The sequence below is a fragment of the Meriones unguiculatus genome, chromosome 1 (assembly GCF_030254825.1).
Source record: "Meriones unguiculatus strain TT.TT164.6M chromosome 1, Bangor_MerUng_6.1, whole genome shotgun sequence".
In the NCBI taxonomy this organism is placed as follows: domain Eukaryota; kingdom Metazoa; phylum Chordata; class Mammalia; order Rodentia; family Muridae; genus Meriones; species Meriones unguiculatus.
Window position 1 is genome coordinate 6,147,932 of NC_083349.1, and position 24,415 is coordinate 6,172,346.

A 24,415-nucleotide genomic window follows, 5' to 3' on the forward strand; every position below is an offset into this window, starting at 1 on the left:
CAGAAAGGATGGGAATCTTCCATCTTTCACCTCTGTGTTCCCACGAGGGCTGCAGGAGAACCAAACCACCCATTTGGCAGAGACCAAACCCAGGAAACATCCAGCACATTGAGCTGTTCAGAAACTGTTCAAACCTGTGCCTTCCATTCCCCTGGGGCCTCTCCCATCTCACCCAAGCTTAGGAGTACTCACCTCTTTTGTATCAATTTTGTAATCTCAGAGGTGAGTATAACTTGCTGACATTTGTACAAACCACTTTTTAAGAAAATATAACATCCCAGAAATTAAAAAAAAAAAAAAAGAAAGAAAAAAATCAGTAGCAGCAGGGTGAGGAGGCTGGGGATAAGAGACCCCACTCTCCTCTCTAGGCTTCCCACAAATGTGCTAAGCAGATAACCTGGTCATCCTACAGCCCTTCAAGTACATGAACCCCCAAGGGGATCTTACATGTGCCCACCTGGCTCAGAATCCAGAATAAATGCTCCAGGTTTGACTACTGGAGCCATCTCTATGAAGGAAGACCTTCCCTGGCATGCAGTCTTGTAACCCGGGCGCTTCCCCAGGTGCCTGGCCATGCAGCCCCCCCATCCCCATCACTTCCCTGGGTCCCTAGCAAACCCCACCAGCACCAGTAGCAAGGGTAGGCCTCTCATCTGAAGTCTATGTGGGGGGAGAGGAGTATCCTGTTTGCTCTTTGTGACTTTGAGGCTCACACCTCAGGGAGAAGAGAGGGGAGTACTGGGGGTATCCAGGGTAAGCGGAGGCAGGAGACTGCTGCTTCTCTTGGAGATGGTGCTCCAGAGCCCCAGCGGCTCTGCTTTCCTCTGCCAGCTCAGCTCTTGGATGGGACTAGTTTACTTTTTTTTTTTAAGTATTTATGGGCCAGAGAGATGGCTCAGCAACTAAAAGCATTTGTTGCTCCTGCAGAGGGTCCAGGTTTGATTCCCAGGACCCACATGGTAACTCACACTGGAATTACCACCTCTAACTCCAGTTCCAGGGAAGCAGATGCTTCCTTCTGACTCCTGGGGACACTGGAACACCAGGCATGACACGGTATCTAGACATACACACATGCAGGCCAAATACTCACACACATGAAATTATTAAATAAATGAATATTTTAAAAAGCATTTGTCTTATTGGGGTACCCTGGGGGGAGGAATGTGAGTATGGACACACATGTACTTATGTCAGAGGACAACTTTTGGGAACTGGTTCTCTTCTTCCACCACAGGATCCAAGGGCCAAACTCCGGTTTGTGTGCCCTTTATCTCGCTGGCTCTGCCACAACCTATTAACAAGGACACGGGGCCAGTTCCCTGTGGTGGGCAGGTGTGAAATGCCCAGCCAGCCACAACTCCTCAGGCTATGGTTTCCAGATGTCTGGCACCCATCACCTCTAGGTGCTGGAGGGACTAGGAAGCAGCTGTGGGCAGCAGGCCTAGCAGGAAGGTCAGAGGACAGAGGTCACACCCTGTAGCTCTGCACGGGATCCAGAGGCCAGCTCCCCACTGCCACAGGCAAGGCCTCCTGGCATAAGCGTGTGTGGCCCCAGGCGTCTCCACCACAGAGTCCCTCAGGAGTGATGCGCAACAGGGTGACAGCGAGCACGCAGCTGACTACAGATCCTCTGCAAGCTACCGACCACAGCCTCTCACAGGGCAAATGGCCATGAAGGGGCCTAGCATGTGTTTCCCATGTGTTCAGCAGACACTCAGGCGAGGAGGACCAACATTGCTGAGAGGTCTGTGACCACACACTCCAGGCATCCGAATGAGCATTCTCCCACGAAACTATCACAAGGCCCTGGAGGCTGTGGTTTCCCGGAGGAGGAAAGCAGGCCTCAAGGCTAGTGCTCCGCTGGATGGTGAGAGCTACTCAGCTCTGTCTGGAATAACAGAACCAAAGACGACTTTCCCTCATAGTTCCCGCGGCCAGGATCCAAGGTCAAGCTACCAGCAGGCCGACTTCTGTGTCATATGGTCATCCCCTTATCCGTCTTATAAGAACACACACCAGAGGCCAGCAAGATGGCCCAGCAGGTGAGGGCACTTGCCAGGTAACCAGAGTCTGATTTCCACAATTCATGTGAACATGGAAGGAGAGAAACAACGACTCAAAGTTGTTCTCTGACCTCCACATGCACGTTAACATGCACACACACACACACACATACACATACACACACACACACACACACAGGCACACACACAGGCACACACACCACTTACAAACAAAACAAACAAAGAAACTGCTTGTCCCTTTGGATCAGGGCCCACCCGCATGGCCTTATTTAACTTAATTATCCTTTCTAAGCTCCCGTCTCCAGATGCAGCCACATTCTGGAGGGCTGTGAGTTACAATCTCAACACCTGCAGTGGGGCAGGGACAGGAGGCACAACCCAGCCCCTAGCTGAGAGCAAGAGGCAGAAGGGAGGCCAAGCCTGGCAGGCCAGCTCTCTGTCCCACACACCTCACCACCCAGGTGACAGAACGCTATGCACTCATTGAAAACGAGGTCTGGGAGCCAGCGAGACGTTTCAGATGGTACAGAGACTCGCCACCCAAGCCCAGTGAGCTGATGACATGTTCGCTCCCTGGAACCCACATGCTAGGAGAAGAGAACCAACTCCTGCAAGCTGTTCTGACTCTAATGCATGCACCACAGCGCTTGTGCTCCCTGAGCCTAAATAAATAAATAAATGTTTAAAAACAAAAAAGTCTACATGATGGGTAGCACTTGGAATGGAGAGGCAGGAAGATCAAAAGTTCAACACCAGCCTGGGACACACAGGCATGCTCCAGATCAGGCTTTCACTACAGGAGAGAGAGAGAGAGAGAGAGAGAGAGAGAGAGAGAGAGAGAGAGACTTTCAGAGTTAAACATGGAAACTTGCCCATAAGCATCAAATGATTGAATATTTAATTTCAAAAATGTACTGAGTTTTAAACAGTGATCTCAAATATGTTAGAGGGAAAGGAACAGTCATAAAGGTTAGCAGCACGCTGGATAGTGTCTTCAAAACACATATCCACCTAGAACCTCAAAACATGGCTTTATTTAAACATACACCTGCTGATCTATCAAGCTGGGATCACCCTAGAGGGTAGGGGGACCCCGATCCAAAGACTAGTATGTTTCTCCAAAGAGGGTAAGACATGCAGAGACCTAGAAAGAAGGAAGCCATCTGACAGCAGTGACGGGTGACACGGTCATAGCCCACGGATCCCAAGGAAGACAAACAGATCAGAGCTGGGTCTACGGCAAGTTCCTCTTCTAGACCCTCCCCACCGATTTCAGGTTCCGAGTCTCCTGACTATGCAAGAAGATTTTGCTGGGGCTGGAGAGATGGCTCAGTGGTTAAGAGCACCGGTTGCTCTTCCAAAGGACCCGGGTTCAATTCCCAGCACGCACATGGCAGCTCCCAACTGTCTATACCTCCCAATTCTAAGGGATCTGACACCTTCACACCAATGCACATAAAGTTAAATAAGTTATTTTAAGAAGATTTTGCTGTTTGAAGACGTGAGACTGACGGGCTAGGAAACTGCTAGAACGGAAGCACAGGTGTGAGCCCCGTGGTTCTGGAGGCCTGCAGTTCAAGGTCAAGGTGCTAGTGAGTCTCAACTAGCTGCCCCAGGCCCTTAGCTGGTTCCATAAAACCAGGCCTCTCACAGGCAAACTGACCCGGGACTGGACAGCATGGTCGGAATCCTAGGGAAGAGGAGAAAATGGAAACAACTGGGCCAGAGTGAGGAAGAGGCTGCAGCGGCCAGGAAGGCCTCTTAAAGCATAAGAAGATGATTGTCTCCAACGGGCGGCAAAAGCAGAAAATCTTTGAGTAGGCATGGGGCTGCTTCCTGCCTCTCCCACCCCTCTCAGAACAGATGTGGCTTAGCAAGGCCCCATACCTGCAAGCCGGCATGATAAACTGTTTAGCCCGTTGCCTGGGATCCCCTGATGCAGACTGGGAGGAAGGAGCGATGGTGCGTCCTGTGCCTGTGGAACTGTGCCCTGTGCCCTGCCTTCCGGTGCAGGGTCCCTGCCTCACCCAGATGCCCAATGTGTCTCCTCCAATCTACCACATAGTGATCAACATCCAGGAAGTGACGGGAGAGGAGGGCTGGCCATCAGGCCAAGGAGCAATTATAAGCCATGGTTAGGAAGCCAAGGCCAACAGCTGACTCTGTAGTAATACAGGCAGCTCAGTATTGAGTTACCTGCCCTCTCTAGCCCATCGAGGGAAGGCCAGGATAGCCAGGGCTGGGCATCAGGGCCAAGGGGCCCAGCTTCCGAGATCACACCTACTAGATCAATTGGCCCACTTGATAAAAAGCTAAATTTCAGCCGGGCAGCAGAGGCCCACAGCTGTAATCCCAGCACTCGGGAAGTACAGGCAGGCAGATCTCTGAGTTTGAGGCCAGCCTGAGTGAGTTCCAGGATAGCCAGGGCTACACAGAGAGACCTTGCCTCAAAAAACAAAAACAAAAAAAAAAAGCTAAATGTGAAAAATCCTTCAGTTAAACTGGCACCATAGCCCCAGGATCTAACAAGCGTTCGCACCCCTTGCTCAGACACTGAGTGGAGACAGCGACCTTCACAGCACACAGCCAGCACCTGCCTCGGAGCCTTTACACTGTCCTCTCTGGGACACCCTGTCTCCCAGGTTTGCTGTCTTTCAGGGCTCTGGCCTCTACGGGAACCAAGAGATCCCCCAGGAGCCCCTCCCAGATGTTCTAAGCTGTTCTGTGGCTGTTGTGTTTCCTTCTTAGCATTTATCCTTGTCTTTGTGGACGGGCAGGGGCTGGTGTCCTTGAAGCACAAACAGCTCTTAGCATACTCACTGAAGAAACCAAGTGACTGCAAGGGAGCCACCTTCCTTCCTGCTTCTGCCTTCCTTATTGCTTCCTGTGCAGCTCAGCCTCCAGCTCCAGACTACGATGCCCAAGAGTCCAACCTCAACCCCTCCTGATGAGTCACCAGTCGGCATACAGACAAGCCAAACTTATACATTAAATCAGGAAATCGCCTCTCCCCTTATTCCACGGGGGACTTTCCCAGATAAGAGTGAGAAGCCCCTAATTCCTCTTACTTTTGCTAAAATGCTCACTAACACACACAGTGCATTCTTCACACACTATACTGACCGTAGCTGGCTTTCACTTGTCGCCTTGTGAGTGCTGTTAGCTCAGCAGTCAAGTCACCCATACTGCGGTGTGTGGGAACATGGCTCCCACATGTCCCAGCCCCAGATCACTGTGCTGTGGTTAATTTTCAGAACCGTTGTCTGCCTCCTCCCCGGTTGTCAGGCATTGCTTTCTGCCTTCAGCCCCTGGTAGTGCTTCACTTCAGATCTGCTCTAAAGAACCTGTTAGAGCCTGTGTGAACCAAGAGTTAGCAGTGAAGAGCCTAAGGGGCTCTTTAAAGGGTGTCGGGTTGTGGGGCCATCTAATCTGAGCTCAAGGATGTTGGTTGTGCTTTCCAGCTGTGTCCCACAAAAGCCATGCTGACCACTGGCTTCCCCTAGCAGAACAAGGCCACATTGTGACGATGGCTGAAAGCAGCCTAGTCAGGTAGGCCCACCTCAAGCCACGTGGCGGTCGGTCATGGGGAGCTAGGGCTCAGTGAGACCTTGGACTCAGAACTGGGAAGATGGCTCAGTCAACAGAATGACTGCCATACAAGCGTGAGGACCTGAGTTCCCAGCACCCACACAAATGTTTGGCATGGTGACACGTGTCTGTAATCCCAGCACTAGAGAAGTGAAGATGGCCACCAGCCTACTCAAACCCATGAGCTCTAGGCCAATGAGACTCTGTTAAAAACTAAAGCGGGAAGCAACTGAGGAAGACACTCAATGTTGATTTCTGGCCTCTACATGCAACACATACACAGATACACACATACACACATACACACACACACACACACAAACACACACACACCAAAAATAAGTAAATAAAAACTTTTTAAAAATCGTGAGGCCTCCGTCACTTCTCTCTTTAATTTAACCTCCTTCACTTAAGAACGCAGGGTCCAGCCGGGCGGAGCGGCACACGCCTATAATCCCAGCAGAACCCTAGTACAGCTCAAAAGAAATGCGCTGTCAAGAGTGACAACAGAGGCTGGGGGGCGGCACACACCTGCAGTCCCAGCACTCGGGGAGACAGAGACAGGCAGATCAGTGTGAGTTTGAGACCAGCCTGGTCTACAAATCAAGCCCAGGACAGCCAAGGCTACCCAGAGAAACCCTGTCTTGGGGGGGGGGGAAATGGTTGCAGGGTTTGCATAGAAGTTTTGTAGGAGCAGAGAGTGCAGGCGATGCTGTCCCTTTGTCTCTAGGCCCCTGACGGACAGAGGTTTCCAACACGAAGCAAAACCCAGGTGCCTTCTCCACTTCCCCCGCCTCTGTAAACCAGCCGACATTGCACGAGTAGGCCGTGCTGCATTCACAGGAAAACAGAACCTGAATGTATACGGAGCTTTTCTTTCCTGCCACAATCCCTAAGAAACACAGTGTAAGCACAGACACGGTGCTCCGTGAGATAAAGTCACCCACGGAGGATTTAAACCTGTGCGAAGACGTGTAGGTTACACACCCTCTAGCACTGCTTGATTAGGGAGATCTTCAGCCATGTGTGTGTGTATCAGAAGGGCTCCTGCAACCAGTCTCCAGGGACAGCGAGGGATGGCGTGGCTGCACTTCTCCTCCTCCACCCACCTCTCTCTCTCTCTGTCTCTGTCTCCCTCTCTCATAAACAGTGCTTCACAACAGGATATAAAAGCACTTCCTTTACAGTCAAACTCAGAACCGCACTGGTGACGAGTGTGGGTCACATGTGTTATTTATAGAACATGAAAGATGGGCACCTAGAGATGGAATGTTGCTTGGTGGCTATCTCCGGGTGAAATCATGAGGGAGTGCCCCTTCTGTATATTTTAGTTTCCGAATGCCTTTTCCTATCAGGTAGACTTAAAAAAAAAAAATCTTTAAAACTTTTGTCCCTTACCCAGGTGTGACGGCACACACTGGCAGCCTCAGCATTTGGGAGACAGAGGAATGGAGTCAGAGCTCGAGGCCAGACTGTATCTCAGAATAACAACTATATTGTCACCTCCCACCCCCACCCCACCCCCCAAAAAAAACCATCATCCTTCCTGATGTGTCTCCTCTCTGTGCCAGCCAGCCTCCCCAGCAGACACTTGCCTGAGCCATGTGTAAGTCACAGTAGCTCTGGGGAGTTGGGGCACTGAGCACAGGCCACTGTGTGGAGTTCTACCAGGCTCCCTCACCTCATCGCCACCTTGGTCTCTGTGACCCCACAAAGCCACGACCTGTGTTCACACGACCTCTGTCCTCTCTCTGACCTGTGTTCACATGACCCCTGTCCTCCCTCTGTTGCAAGAAGAGGGCTGTCCTTGAGCTGGAAGATGGGTGAAGGCTGGGAGGGATACAGAGGGGCCACGGTTTCTCTGGCGACGTTAACTGAGGAGCCACAACAGCTCCCTGAGCCTTGGTGCTGTGGGTAACAAAATGAGGAGACGACTAGGTGAGAGCAGAGATGAGAGCCCATGCCGAGTGAGGCACAGCTCCCAGGACGGCTCAGCAGCAGTGGGCACGAGCACTGCAGATAGCCCAGAACCTAGCAGCTGACCGGGCGCTCAACGCCGGCTGTGCGGTAAAGCATCCAAGGGAGGCTTTCCGCAGATCCCGGGGGCCAGAAGAGGCAGATGCTCCCATGTGGTCACAGTCACAAAACCTGCCTTTCCCTTTCTTCCTCTCCCTCCCAAATCTATGCCCGCTGCTCAAAGCCGCTTCCACAGAAGGCCCTTGACACGTCTCCCCAGGGACGCAAACAGAGTTCCCTCAATACCCAACCTCTGTTCAGAATTTACGTGGGCTCTACACTCGCCACCACGTCAGTTGGAAACTGCTCTCAGAGTCCTTCTGCCTGCGTGTTTGTTTGTTTTCTCTCAGATGAGTGAAAATGAAGCATCTTGAACACCCGGCGTCCTCCAGCCCAGCGGTTCTCAGACTTCCTAGAGCTGTGACCCTTAATACAGCTTCTCGTGTGCTTCTCGTAGTACTTCATTGCTACTTCATAAGTGTCATTTCGCTACTGTTATGAATAGTAACATAAGCACCTGGTATGCAGGGTATCTGACATGAGACTCCTCCCCGGAAGGGGGGTCTCGACCCACAGGTTGAGAACCACTGCTCTAGGATCTATGCACCAGGTGACCAAAAGGCCCTGCCCCGAAAGCAAACGCTCAGCCAGCACACAGGGCACCGTCTCCACAGAGTGCAGCCTCAGACCTGCAAACCCAGCCTTCCCTGAGAACCTGAGGAAGCGGTCCCACGCCACGTCTGACCTCCAGTTCTGAACAGTCAACTCCGGGAGTGGGACCCACCATCAGTGGCTGGTAACACGCCATCCTTCACGCGACTGGCTTCTCCAAGCTGGAGGGCCTCTCTGTGAGTGCCTTCCTCGGGACAGGCCGTGAGGACGGCGTTTGGATATCTGTACAAAAACCAGTTCCAGGTTCCCTGCTGATCTGAATCCTCGTGGTTGTTTCCAGAATCCTTTCTCTCTCCCCTCAACAGCTGCTCCATGTTAGTTCTTCAGTATGGGTCCCTTAGTCTGAAACTGCCTTCCCAGCAGAGCTGCGAGCTTCACCCAGAGTGGATCTCACATTTTACAGCGGAGTACAGATGCGCACACAAGTTTATAAATCCAGGTTTGAATTTCAGGTCACATCCTTTTCCTCTAGTGACATTTACTGAATATTCCTCATAAGAAATTCTGCCAGAAAACTTCAGGTTTACCGCTTTAATACGCCCACTTTTAAACTTACCTCTTCTGCTTCTAAGTGGAATGTGCTTCAGAATTTTTACTTTGTCATTATCACTGAGAGGCCACGTTATAAATTTACAGCTGTGGGCCACGGCGGTAAGGGAGTTGTTTGGTCATCTGTACAAAAACAGACTTAGAATCCCCGACACCATTTCCAGGCCTCCCTAACTGTCCCTCCTTTTAATGACTGCCACGTTTCCGTAACCTGCATCCCTCAGACAGACCCAGCCTCTCATCCCATCTGGGTGGAAATGGCTGAGAAATGCTGTGATTCAAATGGTGCAGAGAGAACAAGTCAACATAATCCAAATTCAGAACCTGGGGCTCCCAGCCTTCGCCACTCAGGCCGGCACGGCAGGATGAGGTCTTTCCTGGGGAATGTGGCATTTCCCCGAAGAATTCTCGCAGGCCTGGAGTGAACATAGATAGCTTTTCAGATCAAGGCCCGGGCAAGGAGGTCACATTACCTGGTCCTGGAGCTTCTGGAACATCAGAGGGTGTGGTTGTTCCAGAATCTTTTCACTGAGCCGAGACTGCCCCTCCACGTTGACTTGAGAAGAGGCCTTGTTGGACAGGAAGGTCATGTAGATCTCTTTGGCCTTTTCCTGCATCTGGAGGAGACAGAGGAGCCGGACTGTTATCCACCAGCACAGCCTTTCCTGGCCTGAAACCAGCTCCACCCTCCAGCCAGCGCTGGAGGAGCTTAAGCTGGGCGCTATCGCTGCCTCCGGAGCCAAGCTCCCTGAGAAGGCCCACAGCAGCCTACCCCATACCTAACGATACATCTGAGGCCGAGTCTCCCGAAACAAATTTGCTACCCTCATCACTCAGAAACAATGAAAATGGCATTCCGGCATGAGCCGGGCTCAGCCTGTGAACCCTCCAAATTCAGAGCTCATGGAAATGTTACTTGACCCTGAGGTGGAATGAAACTCATGGGTCAAAGCTCCAGCCTGAGTGAACCTTGGAACTGTTAAGCTACATGAAGGAAACCAGACCCGAGAGGCTGCACACGGTATCATGTTGTTCATGGAAAACGCCTAGAACGCGCAGATGCCCAGAAACAAAGATTAGTGGTTGCTTGAGACTGTTGAAGGAATGAAGGGGAGGTGGGCGAGCACAAGGAACAGTGTAGCAACCCGGGACTTCTCAGTTTGGGATGCGCACAGGAAGCCCCTCCCAACAGTGCAGCTAGAGACCTGGGACCTGCCGAGAGCAACACGGACAGCCCACTCCAAACAATGGGATGACCCTCTCCCTCCCTTAACAACCACAAATATATTCCTGCTCCCATTCAGTCACACTCCAGACACAACCAGGTACACCTGGAGGAGCCAGTCTGCCCTGAGGCAGTTTCGGGTGGATGAGCAAGAAGGCAAACTGTCCTTAAGCGAATTTTTAGGGAGAATCTCTCTATTTACCATCTCGTATCTCCGTACAGCTGAGCGTGCATATGATTCAAATCAGCTGCATCACAGGAAGGGACATACGCACAGTAGAAGTTATATCTCGAACATGTCAGTCAAAATAGACTCATCCATGGCACAGCAACCACTCTTTCCTCAGGACCCCATCAAAGTCACCCCAGGCAATAACCTGGGGTCCTGGGATACGGTACCACTCATGTGCTATCATTTATTTTGGTTTTTTCATTGGTTTGTTTTTAGTTTGTTGTTGAGTTTCTCCGTCTTGGCTATCCTGGACTTGCTTTGTAGACCAGGGCAGCCTCAAACTCACAGCGATCTGCCTGCCTCGGCCTCCCTGAGTGCTGGGATTACAGGTGTGTGCCACCAAGCCCAGCCTCTGTTGTCACTCTTGATAGCACATTTCTTTTGAGTCGTACTAGGACTCTGCTGTTCAATAGTCCCCTCGCTACTCTGCAATCCCTGTGCACCTTCATTGCAATTCCTTGACTAAGAACCTAGAAAAACGTGGATCAGAGTCCAACCACCCGTAACAGGCATGATAGGTACGGGAATTTTCCTGGGAGTGTTGAAAGGATCTGGGGTCCAGTGGCAGTGTCTGCATGGCACTGGGAATACACCAAATAAACACAGTTTTATTATGTGTGTTTCGCCAGGACATGAAGTCCGGCGAAACCACATACACGCACGTACCACCAGCAGCGCCTGCTGTGCTGTGGACACATTAGGCCTGTTTCCCTTCCCTTAACCTCTTGGCCTTTTCTCCTGTCAATGCTGGCTTCCGGGTGAGAACCAGGGCCAAAGCAGTCAACACCAAGACTGTCTGACTCCAAACTTCAATCCCACTCAGGTCCCAGAGGCAACACTGAGCTCTCCTGGAGAGACGGCTTATCAGTCTTCCAGACGAGGAAGTTCTCCAAGTGACCACACCTTAAGTGTAAGTAATGCAGAGACCAATCACTGTACGCCCAGAAGTCCCCAGCGCAGGCCCACTGGAAGGCATGGAGGTATCCTGGAGACAAGGCTGGCAAGAGGCTCACTCAGCTCTTCTGTCATTGCACTGAGAACTGTGGCAGAACTGTGCCATGCCCTGCTGCCAGGAGCCACTGAGAATCGTGACAGGTCTGTGACCTTCCCTGACAGACAGGAGCCAACTGTCTTCAAAGTTGCCGTGGGCAGGGCTGCTGATTCGGCACTCTCCACGAGAGCTTCCCTTGAGCCTTCCTTTTCCTGAAGAGGATGGAGACTTGTCCGCGCGCCCACCCCCCTGCAGCAGAGATAGCTCCTCCCACCCCCCTGCAGCAGAGATAGCTCCTGTGTGAACCTAGGTCCCAGGCCCGGGCTGACCCCACAGTGCAAGGCAACGGAGAGACACCTTTGACATGCAGCACACAGCCTGTGGTTTGTGGAGGAGATGGGGAGGTCAGGAGTCCCTAAGAAAACACCTTCCCCCCAGGGAGGCTGCCAGCCTCCGATGGTGCCTGCAGAGCTTGACTGAGCGAACACCCGCCTCTGAAAACTTCTGGTCTTATAGAAAATCCCTGGAAGTTTTCAATTATCGGGGCTTCAAAATAGAAGAAAATGAGCTTGTTTCATGCCAGAGACTAGAAAGCAAAAGACCCCATGAGGCGGAGGCCTGACTATCTCTCTGCTGAAACAGGAACAGTGCCCAGTGGGGGGTCAGCCCTCAAAGCCCTGTGTCTTTTCTTTCTGACTACAGGGGCAATTAATTAATGTCAAACTCAAAGACGTGGGAGCCTCTTAAGATAAATATGACTATTCCTAGCTTAGGTCTGGGGACCATCATGGGGCCCACAGCAGCAGTTTGGAAATTCATGTCTCTCAAAGACCCACTGGGTCCACGGAGCCATGAGCCTCTCCCACCAACCCCATTCTGTCAGAAGGGAACATTTTTGGAAACCCACTTCCTGTTTTAAAGTAACTTCATGAAAGTAGAACTTCAGTTGGCCAGATGAGCAAACTGCATGCAAAAGTCTGCAGGCCTCCCCTCCCCAAGACATCCGCACTAGGCACACAAATGCTCTGCCATGCATGCGTGCAACACACATGGCCCACATGAAGTCAGGATCTCTCGGGTGGTTCTGAAAAGGAGGCATGCAAGCAGCTTGAGACTCCAATATGGGGGCAGGTGGCCCGGGGTAAAGGAAGCAGGTGCCAGGGCTACAGGTGTCCAAACCTGGCTCTCAGCCAACCGTCTGAAGCAGCTGACCCTCGCCAGCCTCTGAGAACAAGATGATTTCTGTTGCTGCGCTGACCCAGTGAGCGCAGAGGAATGAGTGAGCGGCAGAGTTTATCTGGACTAGGATAGGAAGTGTGATCGAAAAGGGAAACCCTGAGACTGCTGACCACAGGCCAGTCACGGGAAGGCCTGGTGCCCTGGCTGAGAACACTGAACCAAAAAGAAGAACTGGTCACTTGAGCTATTCTGGTAGATTTTTCCAGACTTTTGTTAACCCTGCTCTAGCTGCTGTAGGAAGCAGAACAGAATGGCTCCCTTGGTGGAGTCAGCTCTAGGTGTGCGAAGGCGCTAAGAGACGCTTCCAGCCACCGCCCACACCACAGCTTCTCCTTCCCTGAGAAAGCTTGTCGTGTCTAGTCTCTGACACCTCGGTGAGCTCCTTCTAGACACAGGTCAGGGCCTTTCCTTTGGGGACTACACCGCCTGGTTTGCTCCAACACAGGGTAGGAAGTCAGCGCTGAGAGCCTGCTCCCAACCAGTGCAGGTTTAAGAGAAGCACATTCATTCTCAGACACCCATCTGCTCAGAACGGCAAAGCAATCAGCTGTCCGGCACTCAGGAGGGTGCGGGGCGGCCTCTTCTCCCCTGCTCGGGGCACATGCTGATGCCCTGCAACCACAGAAGCATTTGCTTCATCTCCCCATGGCAAACAGCCTCCTCATTCCCAACTTTTAAGACACATCTGGAGAGAAGAGTCCACTGGGAGCTCCTCCTACCCACTCTCCCCTCCCCCTTCCCAGCTGAATCCTGCCATCTCAGGCCATGTTGCCTGGGGACTCCTGGCTGCTTCTGGTTGCTAAGCCCCTCCAGGGGTCTCTGAGTACCTCTGGCTCCAGTCCCCGGCACCATGCCTTCCTTCCTCCTTGTCCCTGCTCCCTCACCAGAAGACCCTGTTCTCTCAGGAGTCTCAGATTCTGTCTTTCTCTCACACCAGGCCCTGCGCCCTCCTAGCCCTCCCTAGATTTGAGTCCTGCCGTGGTTGCTGCAACTACACGCTCCACTCCATCATGCAGCCCAACAGTCTCCCAAGCCATTGCCCCCTGAACCAACTGACTGCTGGCAACATGGGTAGGTGTCCCAGAGACACCAAGAGAAGGGAAGGTCACCTCCTAGCCAGAGCACCTCTCCTCTAGGAAGGGCCCTGTGACGCCTCTTCATGTGATCGGCTGCATGCCTCTCCCATCAGCCAACTCCTCTCCATCCTGCTTCTCTACCAGAGGTAGACCCAGGAAGAGCACATTAAAACACGACACCATTGTGGATGAGACTTCATTCATCTTTGTTTCATAAAGAGAAGGGTGCAGGGACATACAACAAAGTGAGGGGGACGGTGAGAGAGCTCCACAGGTAAAGGCACTTGTTACCAAGGCTGGTGACCTGGGTTTTACTCCCCCACCCCACCCCAGGACCCCCATAGTGGATGGAGAACACAAGTTATCCTCTGACCTTCACATTGTGCTGAAATAAACGTAACTTTAAAAGTCTTAAATGATACAAGAAACTTTTAGAGAATTAGCCCACAGAAAGGAGAGCAATAGGAGTAGGAACAGAGGGGCCACAGCACGAGGGACAAACCTGGAGAGGGGCGGAATAGACAAGCCCAGAAAGGGTGGGAGTCTGGGCAGACAACAGAAGGAAGCCATGTTCTCAGCACCTACCCCAACCCTGAGCAGCTGGGGGGGGGGGGTCCAAAACTTGTCCTCTGATTTCCACACATGTGCTGAAGTAACTGTACATCTCCATCTGCATTCACACACCAACAAACACACTAAAGTAAAATACTTTTTCATAAGACAGTTCTGCAGTTAAGGGTGTTTCCTGATAGCCAGGCTTGGTGGCACACACCTTTAATCCCAGCACTTGGGAGACAGAGGAGGCAGATCTCTGTGAGTTCAAGGGCCAGCCTGGCCTACAAAGTGAGTTCCAGGACAGCCAGGGCTACATGCTGAGACATTCTCAAGCCCCTGTACCCCACTAACCACAACCACAAAAAAAAAAAAAAAAAAAAAAAAGAATGTTTCCTGTTCCTGCCCTTCAGAGGACCAGAGTCTGGATCCCAGCACCCATGTTAGGCAGCTCACAAGCACTTGTAACTCTAATGCCAGGGATTCAATGCCCACTTCTGGCCTCCACAGCCACAGCAACACACCCACCCACACACACACATACACACACACACAGAGTATATGAGAGCATATACTCATACAGACACAAAACCCACATATATAAATAAAAGTAAAAACTTAACCCTATGCGGAATCTCATAACAAATTTTCAGGCCTGTTCCAGGGATGTGACATCCTCTCTCAGCTTCCCTGCACACCAGGCATGCACACTGAGCACAAACATACACGCAGACACACGTTCACACACATAAAAGAAAAATATATATATCTTTTAGGAGCCACTCCTAAAAGATGTCTCAGCAGTTAAGAGCACGTGTTGTTCTCCCAGGCTCCGCCCCATCCGGAACTCCAGCAGCTAGGAAGATCTGACGCCCTCCTCCGGCCTCCACAGGCGTGAAGCACACACTCGGCACATGTGTGGACGCAAAACGTTCACATGTAAAGTGAAATGGATAAATCTGATAAAAATAATTTTAAAGACTGGGTTTGGGGTTTAGCTCGGTGGTAGGGTGCCTGGGTCCTCAGCTCCAAAAATAAAAATAAAATAAATTGATTGAGGGAGGCTCCAGGGGAATGAGAGCAAGGGGCTGGGGGGAGCCGGGCTGCGGATATGAATAAAGAGGTCAAGCTGAGCTCCGAACACAGACCCCCAGCAAAGCCTTCCCAGCCAGCTGGATGGAAACGTGTCCAGTTTCTAAACACAATGAGCTTGCAGTCTGCTAGGAAGGGACTGAAAGGCACCTGTCTGCAGAAAACAACACAAAGGCAGGGAAAGTCCAAAGGGGGCATCTAAACATGAAGTTGGAATCGTTAAAAAAAAAAAAAAGAAAAAGAACAGTAGGATCCCAAAGAGATGAAAATGGAGGAAAGAAAAAATTACAATTAAGAGTTCAACTCAGGGGAAAGGGACCATCACAGGAAATAAACAAACAAACAAAAGCAGAGCTGGCCATGGCTGCAGGCACTTATAGGAAGGAGGATCACTTGAGGCCAAGGGTTCAAAGCTAGCATGGGCAATAGAGCAGGAAGATCGTTGGGCCTTGCTCTCCAGCCAGCTTAGCTGGAGGATGGTGGGCTCCGGGCTCAGTAAGAGACCTTATTTCAAGGGAACGAGGGGAGGAGAGGGGAGAAGGAGAGAGCTGGATACCCGGCATCCTCCTCAACCCCACGTGCTCGCCATCCACCCCATCACACAAGATCCTGTCTCCAGTGGAAGAGTGGAGGGAAGGAGGGAAGAGGAGGAGCTGATGCGTTAGTAAGGCGCTGACTGCGTTCCACCAGCCTCCACCCCGAAATTCCACCCTGCAGCTCACGAAGGGAGAGGCATCCGACAGTGAGCACAGAGGCCAAGATCACACCAAGGTTCAGTGTGGACCCTGCCATTCCGAGGTGTAAGTGGATTAAAATTTCACTCCTTTGGCTGTGTGAGAAAGACAGGAACCAAAGCAGACGGCACCTGAGTTGTGGAGGGTGCTGGGGGTGAAGTCAGTGTGTCCTTCCTGTGCAATCCATTCACTCAGAGAGAACAAACTTCTTTTAAGGAACATTTGAAATTCTTTTAAAACCCCTTTTTAAAACTCACCCCCCAAATAGACTGACCTAGTTATGAGTTCACATTGTAGTATTAAGCAAAATATACCAAAAAAATAAAATGAAATTCAGTACCATAGACCCTCCTAACTCTAAGCTTTGAAATACTATTGAAATACAGAGACCATCATGTTTAAATGCTGGCACAAAGCTCTCTCAGAGCTGTGAACACCCCATTCTTGATGTGGTCTTCATAGATCTGTACAAGCGGCCACGTCCTTTTCAATCCTTGCCACACAGTAAAGGGGCTCAGGAGCTGACTAATGAATGAGTAGATGAATGAATGAATGAATGAATGAATGAATGAATGAAGTCGGGGTTAGCCAAAAAATAAAGATTTGTTGGCACTTTCCCTGGAATTTTTTTTGAAAGATTTATTTTTATTTGTAATTATCTGTATATGGGGGGGGCGCACATTTGTGGGGGTGCCCACAGAGGCCAGAGACATCAAATCCCTGTAACTGGAGTTACATGAGCTGCCTGACGTGAGTGCTGAAAACCAAACATGGTTCCCCTGGAAGAGCAGACTGAGCTCTGAACCCCCGAAACATCTCTCCAGCTCGTCTCTGTGGTTTTATAAAGTATAATTGGGGAATTATCCTAAAAGCTACAAATACATCACATGCTAACTCATTTAAAAGAGGCACATGAGAGAAAGAACGGTTTTAAACCACAGAGAAATGGAAGTTGCTGAGTACAGATGCAATGAAGATACAAGAAACAAAGAGAACCAGAGGACAGGAAAGTGAGGGGTGTCATTTTCCCAGATTCCCAATGTCCCCACCATTCCCTTGATACGTGCAATGTTGGACCTTCCTAAGCCATGTCCCTGCTTTGCCCAGTAGCCCGACAGGTCTCAGTGGAAGACAATCAAGACTCTAGCCTGCTCTATGCTTTGGGGCTTCTAAGAGTGAAAGCCCAAGCAGGCTAGAACACATGCTTATCTTTCAAGCCCAATGTTATGGCCAGGGTTTCAGGGCAAGGTGAGGGTCCAGCCTGACTGGAGGGCTCCATTCATCCCACAGGGGGGGAAAAATACATAGTGTGCCTGACAAGGATCTAGGTGTTTGCATACTACGGAGAGGAAGAAAGACAAAGATGCCTGGACTCATGAGCATAAGAGACAGAAAGACAAACTACAAAAGATTCCGGAGAAGTACATTATAGAGGCCAGAGTCAGTGAGTGCGAGATATTCAGTAAGGAGAGGCTTAAGGAGCCATTGCTACACGCTGAGCACCAGAATTTGGATCTTCGAACTTAGGCACGATAGCTTTACCTACAGTTTCAGGGAAAGAGGAGACGGTGCAGGCTGTTGAGGGAGACCAGCCATGTGAACACGCTCTGGGTTTGCCTGAGATACCCTGTCTCAGAGGCTAAAGTGGATGAGTGGTGGAGGATAATGCCTTGACATCAGTCTCAGGCCTCCACAGGCATGTCTACACATGGACACGAGCACCCACGCGCATGTGCTCATTGCACACATACACAAAACATGTACACACATACAACATACATACAAAGAGAAGGAAAGAGAGAGAGAGAGAGAGAGAAAGAAAGAAAGCGAAGCAAATCAACAAAATTGTCCTTAAACTAGCAGAGGTTTGAAAGCCTGATTTGTGTTGCGCTCACAGCTGCCTCAATTGACTGAAGATAGAGATAAAGCCTCCCACGCTCCCTCTGGGGCAGATGTGGTAAGTCTGATTGTGAAATTCAGTTAGATGCCTTCTGCAAGGCCTGCCTCCTCCTCCTCCGCCTCTGGAAACTAGTAACTCAGAGCCGACCGCCTAGGTTTACCTCCCCAGAGGCGGGACCGAGTTGAGCCCGTGGGCCCCGAGGTTGCCTCGGCATGCTGATGCAACATTTGGCAGCTGACCTCTCAAATTACACGCCTGCGTGGTGCGTGGTGGCAGTGTGAAAGCTCAGTGCTGGGGCTCAGGCCAAGACCCAAACATGCCAGCAGCACCAATGGCTTCACCCTTCCCAGCGGCACTGTGCGGGCTAGTTTTATGTCCACTTGACATGGGCTACGGTCCTCTGAGAGGACAGAGACTCCACTGGTGAAGTGCTTCCATTAGACTGGACTGAAGACAACCCTTCGTTTTCTGAATTAGAGCTTGATGTGGGAGGGCCCAGCCCATTCATTATGGGTGCTGCAACTCCCAGGCTGGTGGGCCTGGGTACTATAAGAAAGCAGGCTGAGCAAGCCATGACGAGAAGGCCAGCGCAGTGCACTCCTTGGAACTCCTTCTGGCCTCTGCCTCCAGGTTCCCACCCTGTTTGAGTTCCTGTCCTGACTTCCTTCAATGGTGGAGTATGATGTGGAAGTGTGAGCAAGATAAGGCCTTTCCTTTCCACGTTGCTTTTCTCTCATCAAAGCTACAGTACCCCTAACGGGCCAAAAGCTGGAACCAGCAGTGAGGTGTTCCTGTGGCATGCCTGACCATGTAGTTTCGAAGAAGACTGTAGAAAAACTTTGGAACTTTGGGCTATAAAAGTCTCTGAGTGTTCAAAGCTTGGTGAGCTGTTCTGTGGGAGCTTGGGAGGTAAGAGTGCTGACAGAAATGCATAAGACAGAGGACTGGCTTGTGGTGTTTCAGAGAAAAGTTTGAGGCAAACCTCTTTGATCCTTGGGCAGAATGGGGAATCCACGCAGCATTCATTGTACTGCCGGGTGTGTCCCAGACTTAGGGACACATGCCTTTGAGAAGGCGTGTGGCAGGTGTTGGGCATGGGGGTGAAGAGAAGACCTACTGGTCCTAGATTTCCACAGGATGTAACAGGGCAGAGCCACCCAACATACAATATTAAGGTCCTACAGGGACTTCCCAGGACCATGGCACAAGGTCCCCTCCTTGCCACAGCACCCACATTCCCAGGTTTGGCTACACCTGCACATCCCAGCAGCCTCTGGCAAACAGGACCCTCCCACCCCCACTCTTGTCACCAGGCTGGTCTTCCAATGTGCTGTTCCTGCTTCTAGAATCACTGGTTCCCTTTCCCCAGGCACCACTGCAGGTTTCAGGCTACCGCTCACTTCCCAGTAGACCCGGTGACCTCCACCACCAGAGTGTCCTTCGGCTTACACTTCCCAAGTCTACACGCATCACCCTGGCAGAGCGCTGTACTCTGAAGAAGCTCATCGGGTTTGCCCAGGAGGTGGGTGTCTCTGGGGCTTCTCACAGTGCCTGGCCCTGAGCAGGCGCTCTGCATGGACTGGGCACGCCACAAGAACAGACACATACAGGGCAGGAGTGGTGCAGGAGGATGGCTGGGTGTTTAACTGTTTAAGCTCAGCTCTGCCCAGGACTTCCACTTCCTGTCTGGGCCACAAGGATAGATTTGTTCTCTTGTGGATCTCCCACAACCCTGACCTTCAAAGAACAGAGCAGATGAAGGACCTTTGCATGGTCACCTGACTCTGAGCTAGATGGTTATGGTGTGATGCTGGCCACACCAGACGCACAAATGCAGCAGAGCTTCTCCCAGGCCTGCCTCCAATGCCGGGGACCCAGGAGAATGGTGTGCACTTCTTCCCAGGGGGCCTCAACCCTGAATCCCACCTGTCCCGTGCTGGTGCAACTTCCCACTAGCCCGCTAAGTCCCTTCTCCATCCAGGATGCTCTGGGAAGAAAACGGCAGAAAGACACAAAAGCCACAATCAGTCCCAGGAGGCTGGGCTAGCCTGGTAGACTCAAGCCAGAGAAACCCATCTCGGAATCACTTCTTGCCCGTTCCAAGGGACGGAGCCTTGAAAGTGAGCAGGGAGGTGCATTTTCCAGGCTGCTCTCTGCAAACATTTAATGGCTGATGGTCCTGGAGATTCCAAACCTGGCAGCCTACAAGACACATCTGTCTGGGCACATGCTCTGGTTAGAGGGCAAGTGTGGCAGCTTGAATAACAGTGCCCGCCCCTCCCCGCTCACCCCCCCCCCCAGGCTCATCTATTTGAATGACTGGTTCCCAGCTGGTGAACTGTTTGGGAAGGATTAGGAGGTGTGGCCTTGTTGAAGGAAGTGGTCACCAGGGGATTCAAAAGCCTATGCCAGTATCAGTCTCATATTCATTCATGTTCTGTGTGTGTGTGTGTGTTTATGTGTGTGTTGAGTGCATATTGTGTGTGTCTTCTGCCTGTGAATCAGGATGTAAACCCTCAGCTACTGATCAGCTCTATGCATGCCATCATGCTTCTCTCCATGATGATCATATACTAACCCTCTGAAACTGCAAATGGGTCCCCAGATAAATGCTTTTCTTCTTTTATAAGTTGCATTGGTCCAGAGGAGGAGAACTCCCCCTTCAGTGGACATCGGGAAGGGGATACGGTGGAAGAGGGAGGGAAGGTGGGACTGGGAGGAGTTGAGGAAGGGCTCTTCAAGTGGGATATATAATGAATAGATTGAAAAAAAAAAGAATAAGAAGAAAAAATAGATAAAAAGTTGCATTGGTCATAGTGCCTCTTCACAGCAATAGAACAATAACTAAAGACAACAAAGTTATAAACTAAAATTAGTTCTAATATTGACAAATTAGATGGTGTCATTTTAGAATTACAGGCACATGCCTATAACCCCAGCTACTAAGATTTAGTGGCCTGTTGGGAGTGAGTTCAAGGCCAACCTGGACAACTTAGTGAGACCCTGTCTCAAAAGACAGTACAACGAAGGCTGGGCACAAGTCTCAGAGGTAAGGTGCGTGCCTGAGACATGGACCACACCCTACATTACATCCCCAGCACTAAAAGGACTGGACACAAATGTCTAGTCGTGGGAGAAGGCTCTGTGGGAAGAGGGGCCCCCAGGTTCCAGGAACGGAAGTACAAGGGTAGGGAAGCCAAGGCCTGGAGCACTCCTGGCAGCGAGCTGAAGACAGACGCAGAGCACAGAAGACCCAGGCCTCAGGGCCCTCAGCGGGCAGTGCAGGTGCTGGAAACAGAACCTCTGCTGGTCCCATCCACCCACTTCCAGCGGCCCTGCCCAGAACCTACGCTGCTTCACAGGGCTCACGGTCTTCGGAAGCCCGTTAGAAAGACAAAGCGGTAATAACAGAAACTCACCCAGCCCACCTGTCTCACACCTCTCCTTCAGTGGCTGCACGGGGACAGAAGGCCACCTTCAGCAAAGCACAAACACCTCTGGGAGAAGAAGACGTCACAAGCCCCCTACACGGAATGCCCGTCAGCTAGTGGGGGGTCACAGGTTCAGTGACTGGCGGTCTGTCTGACAAACAGTGTGCTCTCACGGCTACACTTGCTAAATGCGTGGCTCACATCTGACAACGCTGATGTCACCCCGGGGAGACACCCTCATGACTGACTTATGAAGAAAACAGTCGACACAGTAACAAACTATAAATGAAAACTGTTACGTTTGCTTTGAATAATGGCCTGCTTGAACAGCTCTCTTTAGAAATGGCTAACTTTCCCTCCCTAAAGAAATTATTAGTATTTGATTAGCACAACCTATTGAAAATTGCAATCTTCCTTCAACTCTGGTACAAGTGAGGACAGTCTGGGCAATTCCCAAATCTACGCAACAGGTGTCTGTGACTGTGTGACGAGAGGAAAGACTCGTCAAGAAAGCAGATGACAGAGACGTACCTGCGTCTTGTCCTCCATTTTCTTGAAATCCTCACACGCCAGCCAAAACAAGACATTTTCTTCACTGAATTCCTTTTTCAAAAATTCCTATAGATAAAAAGGGACGTTGAGAAAGCATGAGTTAGTTTCCTTTAGAAGATGACTTAGCAAAAGTGGACCAAGGGGCCTGGTTTAATCATCCCTTGAAAAAACTCCACCCGGAAAGACAAAGAACTTGTTTAATGTTGAAGCGAGAATTTCTTACGCATTTCACCTTAATGGTTTTGACATTGCAGGACGGAATAAAAATGAAGTGTGGAATCTACTCGCATTTCTAAGCTGACAATAAATTACCAAAAAGTAAATTAAAGCCTAAGATATATCGGCTCCTTCCAGACACTGTTTAAACAAAGTGCATTCCTCCAAAGCCAGGCCCCCCCCTTTTTTTTTAAACAAAAGGAAAGAAAACGTATTAAGCCTGTCCAAATCGCAGCAATGGAGCCCATTTTAAGTTGGAGGTGTGCTTTCCTGCTGGTGAGGAGTGAGCACATGGTCAGCCCCTGCAGCTGCCTTCAGACCTCACTGGCATCTAGACAATGCTCACAGTTTTACTCCCCACCCCAGGAGCTCTGTGGCGATCAGCAACATCTTGGCCCATTTCTTAAAAAGCCAAGTTGCCAAGGGTCAGGCCTGGAATCCCCATGGGCGGCAGCAGTCACAGTGGCAGGCAAAGCTACCTCTTGGTGGCCTCCCCTACCTAGTCTACCAGCTCTCCTTTAGGAGATCCTCCCCACAGTCACCTTGTCAGGTACCTCCTCTCTCACCGGGAGTGGTGCATCCAGAGAGGGGCTAAGACTGGAGTGAGCAAACCATCACACCAGAGAGACCCAGATCGTCCTCCCAGTCCTGGAAACCCTTCGTCGGGACCCCGCTCGGATGGAGCACGCTCCCCACTCTCCGTCACCCCAACCTCCTCCCCGCTAACTACAGGAAAACCAGAGACGGGCTGCGCATCCCTTCGTGGAAGTCCCAGGTGGTCATGACAGATCAGCAGTTCCCCAGCTGAGACAGACAGTGTCAAACATTGTCCTGGTCCCTGCGTCTCCACCCTCCATCCCCACCACACACGCGTCCAAATCTTTTCTAGTGCATCAATTCTAGTGAACAATGAAAAGGCAAACCCTAAATCTCTTCACGCCCTCAGGGTCTTCCAGAAGATTCTCCAAGGAGGCCGCCCACTTGGCTGTGCTCTTGAGGCCTTGGTGGCTGCTGCTTGAGCTCCCATCTCCGTCATGGATGTCTACAAAACACAGGTCACACAGTGTCACCACCCAAAGGCTCTGCCCCATGCCCACTGCACATGGGGAAATTACCGTCACTCTGCAAGGTCCTCACCATCATCGAACCAAACAAACATGTGCTCGGGCCTGTCACAACACTCATTCTCCCCCCCCACTATTTAGACAAAAACAAAACAAAATAAACAAACAAACAAACCAAAAAAATGAGGTTCAGACCAAAAACAGAAAAAGAAAAGTGAGGGACTTGCCATTTCTATCATGTCCCAATTCGTCCACTGGCCCTTGAGTCTCTCTCAACCCCACCTCCTGTGGACCACTGACTCAGCATCGCCTCTTTCCCTCCCCCTTCGCACAGTTATGTTGACCTCATGGATCTGAAAGCTCCTGTAGCACAGCATCTTCGGCCGTTTGGCACATAGGAGATGTGCAAAGCAGGGCTGGGACAAGAACTAGCACACCAAGAGTTGGGCAGATATGCAGGCATCAAGGTAGATGTCCTCGTGTGATAAGCTTTTAAAAATTCCAAATTAATGTACAAAGATGTCACAATGGGGCTAGGGATGTGTGTGAGGGATGTTCATGCCTCGCATGAACAGAGCTCTGGGTTCTTTCCTGAGTCCCGGAATAGGGTGCAGGGCAAGCAAATGCCAACATTTTACATAGACAGCGTCAGTGGGCTCCATCTTCCCTTTCCTCTGGTCCTCCGATGTGGTTTGGCACCATACTGTTGCCTACCCAGTTTTTATTTAAACTTCTATAGTTTGGTTTGTTGTGGAGGTGTTCTGCATTAGTTTTATTTTGTTTTTAAATATGTCATATCTAGAGCCAGGGATGCGGCTCAGTTGTGTGAGTGCTTGCCTAGCGCACACAGAGCCCTGGGTCCATCCGAAGCACTGCCCAAAAGCAGCCATGGTAGCACCTGCCTGGGGCCTAGCACTTGGGAGGTAGAAAGATCAGGAGTTCAGTCATCCGTGGCTACACAGTGAGTTCAAAGCCAGCCTGTGAATCATGAAACCCTGCCTATGGATGGATGGACGGACGGACGGACAGACAGGCGGATGGATGGGTGGGTGGGTGACAGAATTGAATGTCACTGACCCTGAGGCTGTCCCCTAACCCAATGGCACACGGGACACATGGGTGACTGCATAAACTATCTTACATCAACAGGCTTGACACTTGACACCCTCTTTACCAAAGAACAGGGGACAGCGGGTCTGGCACTATCACACTAGGGCGACTTGGCTGAAAGGGGACGTGAGGCCCGAAACACATCTACA

At 51.0% G+C, this 24,415-nt stretch overlaps 1 protein-coding gene across 3 annotated transcripts in view; it reads right to left on the bottom strand.

The window, feature by feature from the left end:
- Rgs10 (regulator of G protein signaling 10) overlaps window positions 1-24,415 on the bottom strand; it is a 38,188-nt gene that overhangs the window by 1,782 nt on the left and 11,991 nt on the right. For all 3 annotated transcript variants that reach the window (XM_060380758.1, XM_021657889.2, XM_021657890.2), the window contains exons 2-4: window positions 23,016-23,134; window positions 21,856-21,942; window positions 9,326-9,469 (exon numbers count right to left, since the gene is read on the bottom strand). In XM_060380758.1, the coding sequence (XP_060236741.1) occupies window positions 9,326-9,469; window positions 21,856-21,942; window positions 23,016-23,134 (350 nt within the window). The remainder of the gene's footprint in view (window positions 1-9,325; window positions 9,470-21,855; window positions 21,943-23,015; window positions 23,135-24,415) is intronic.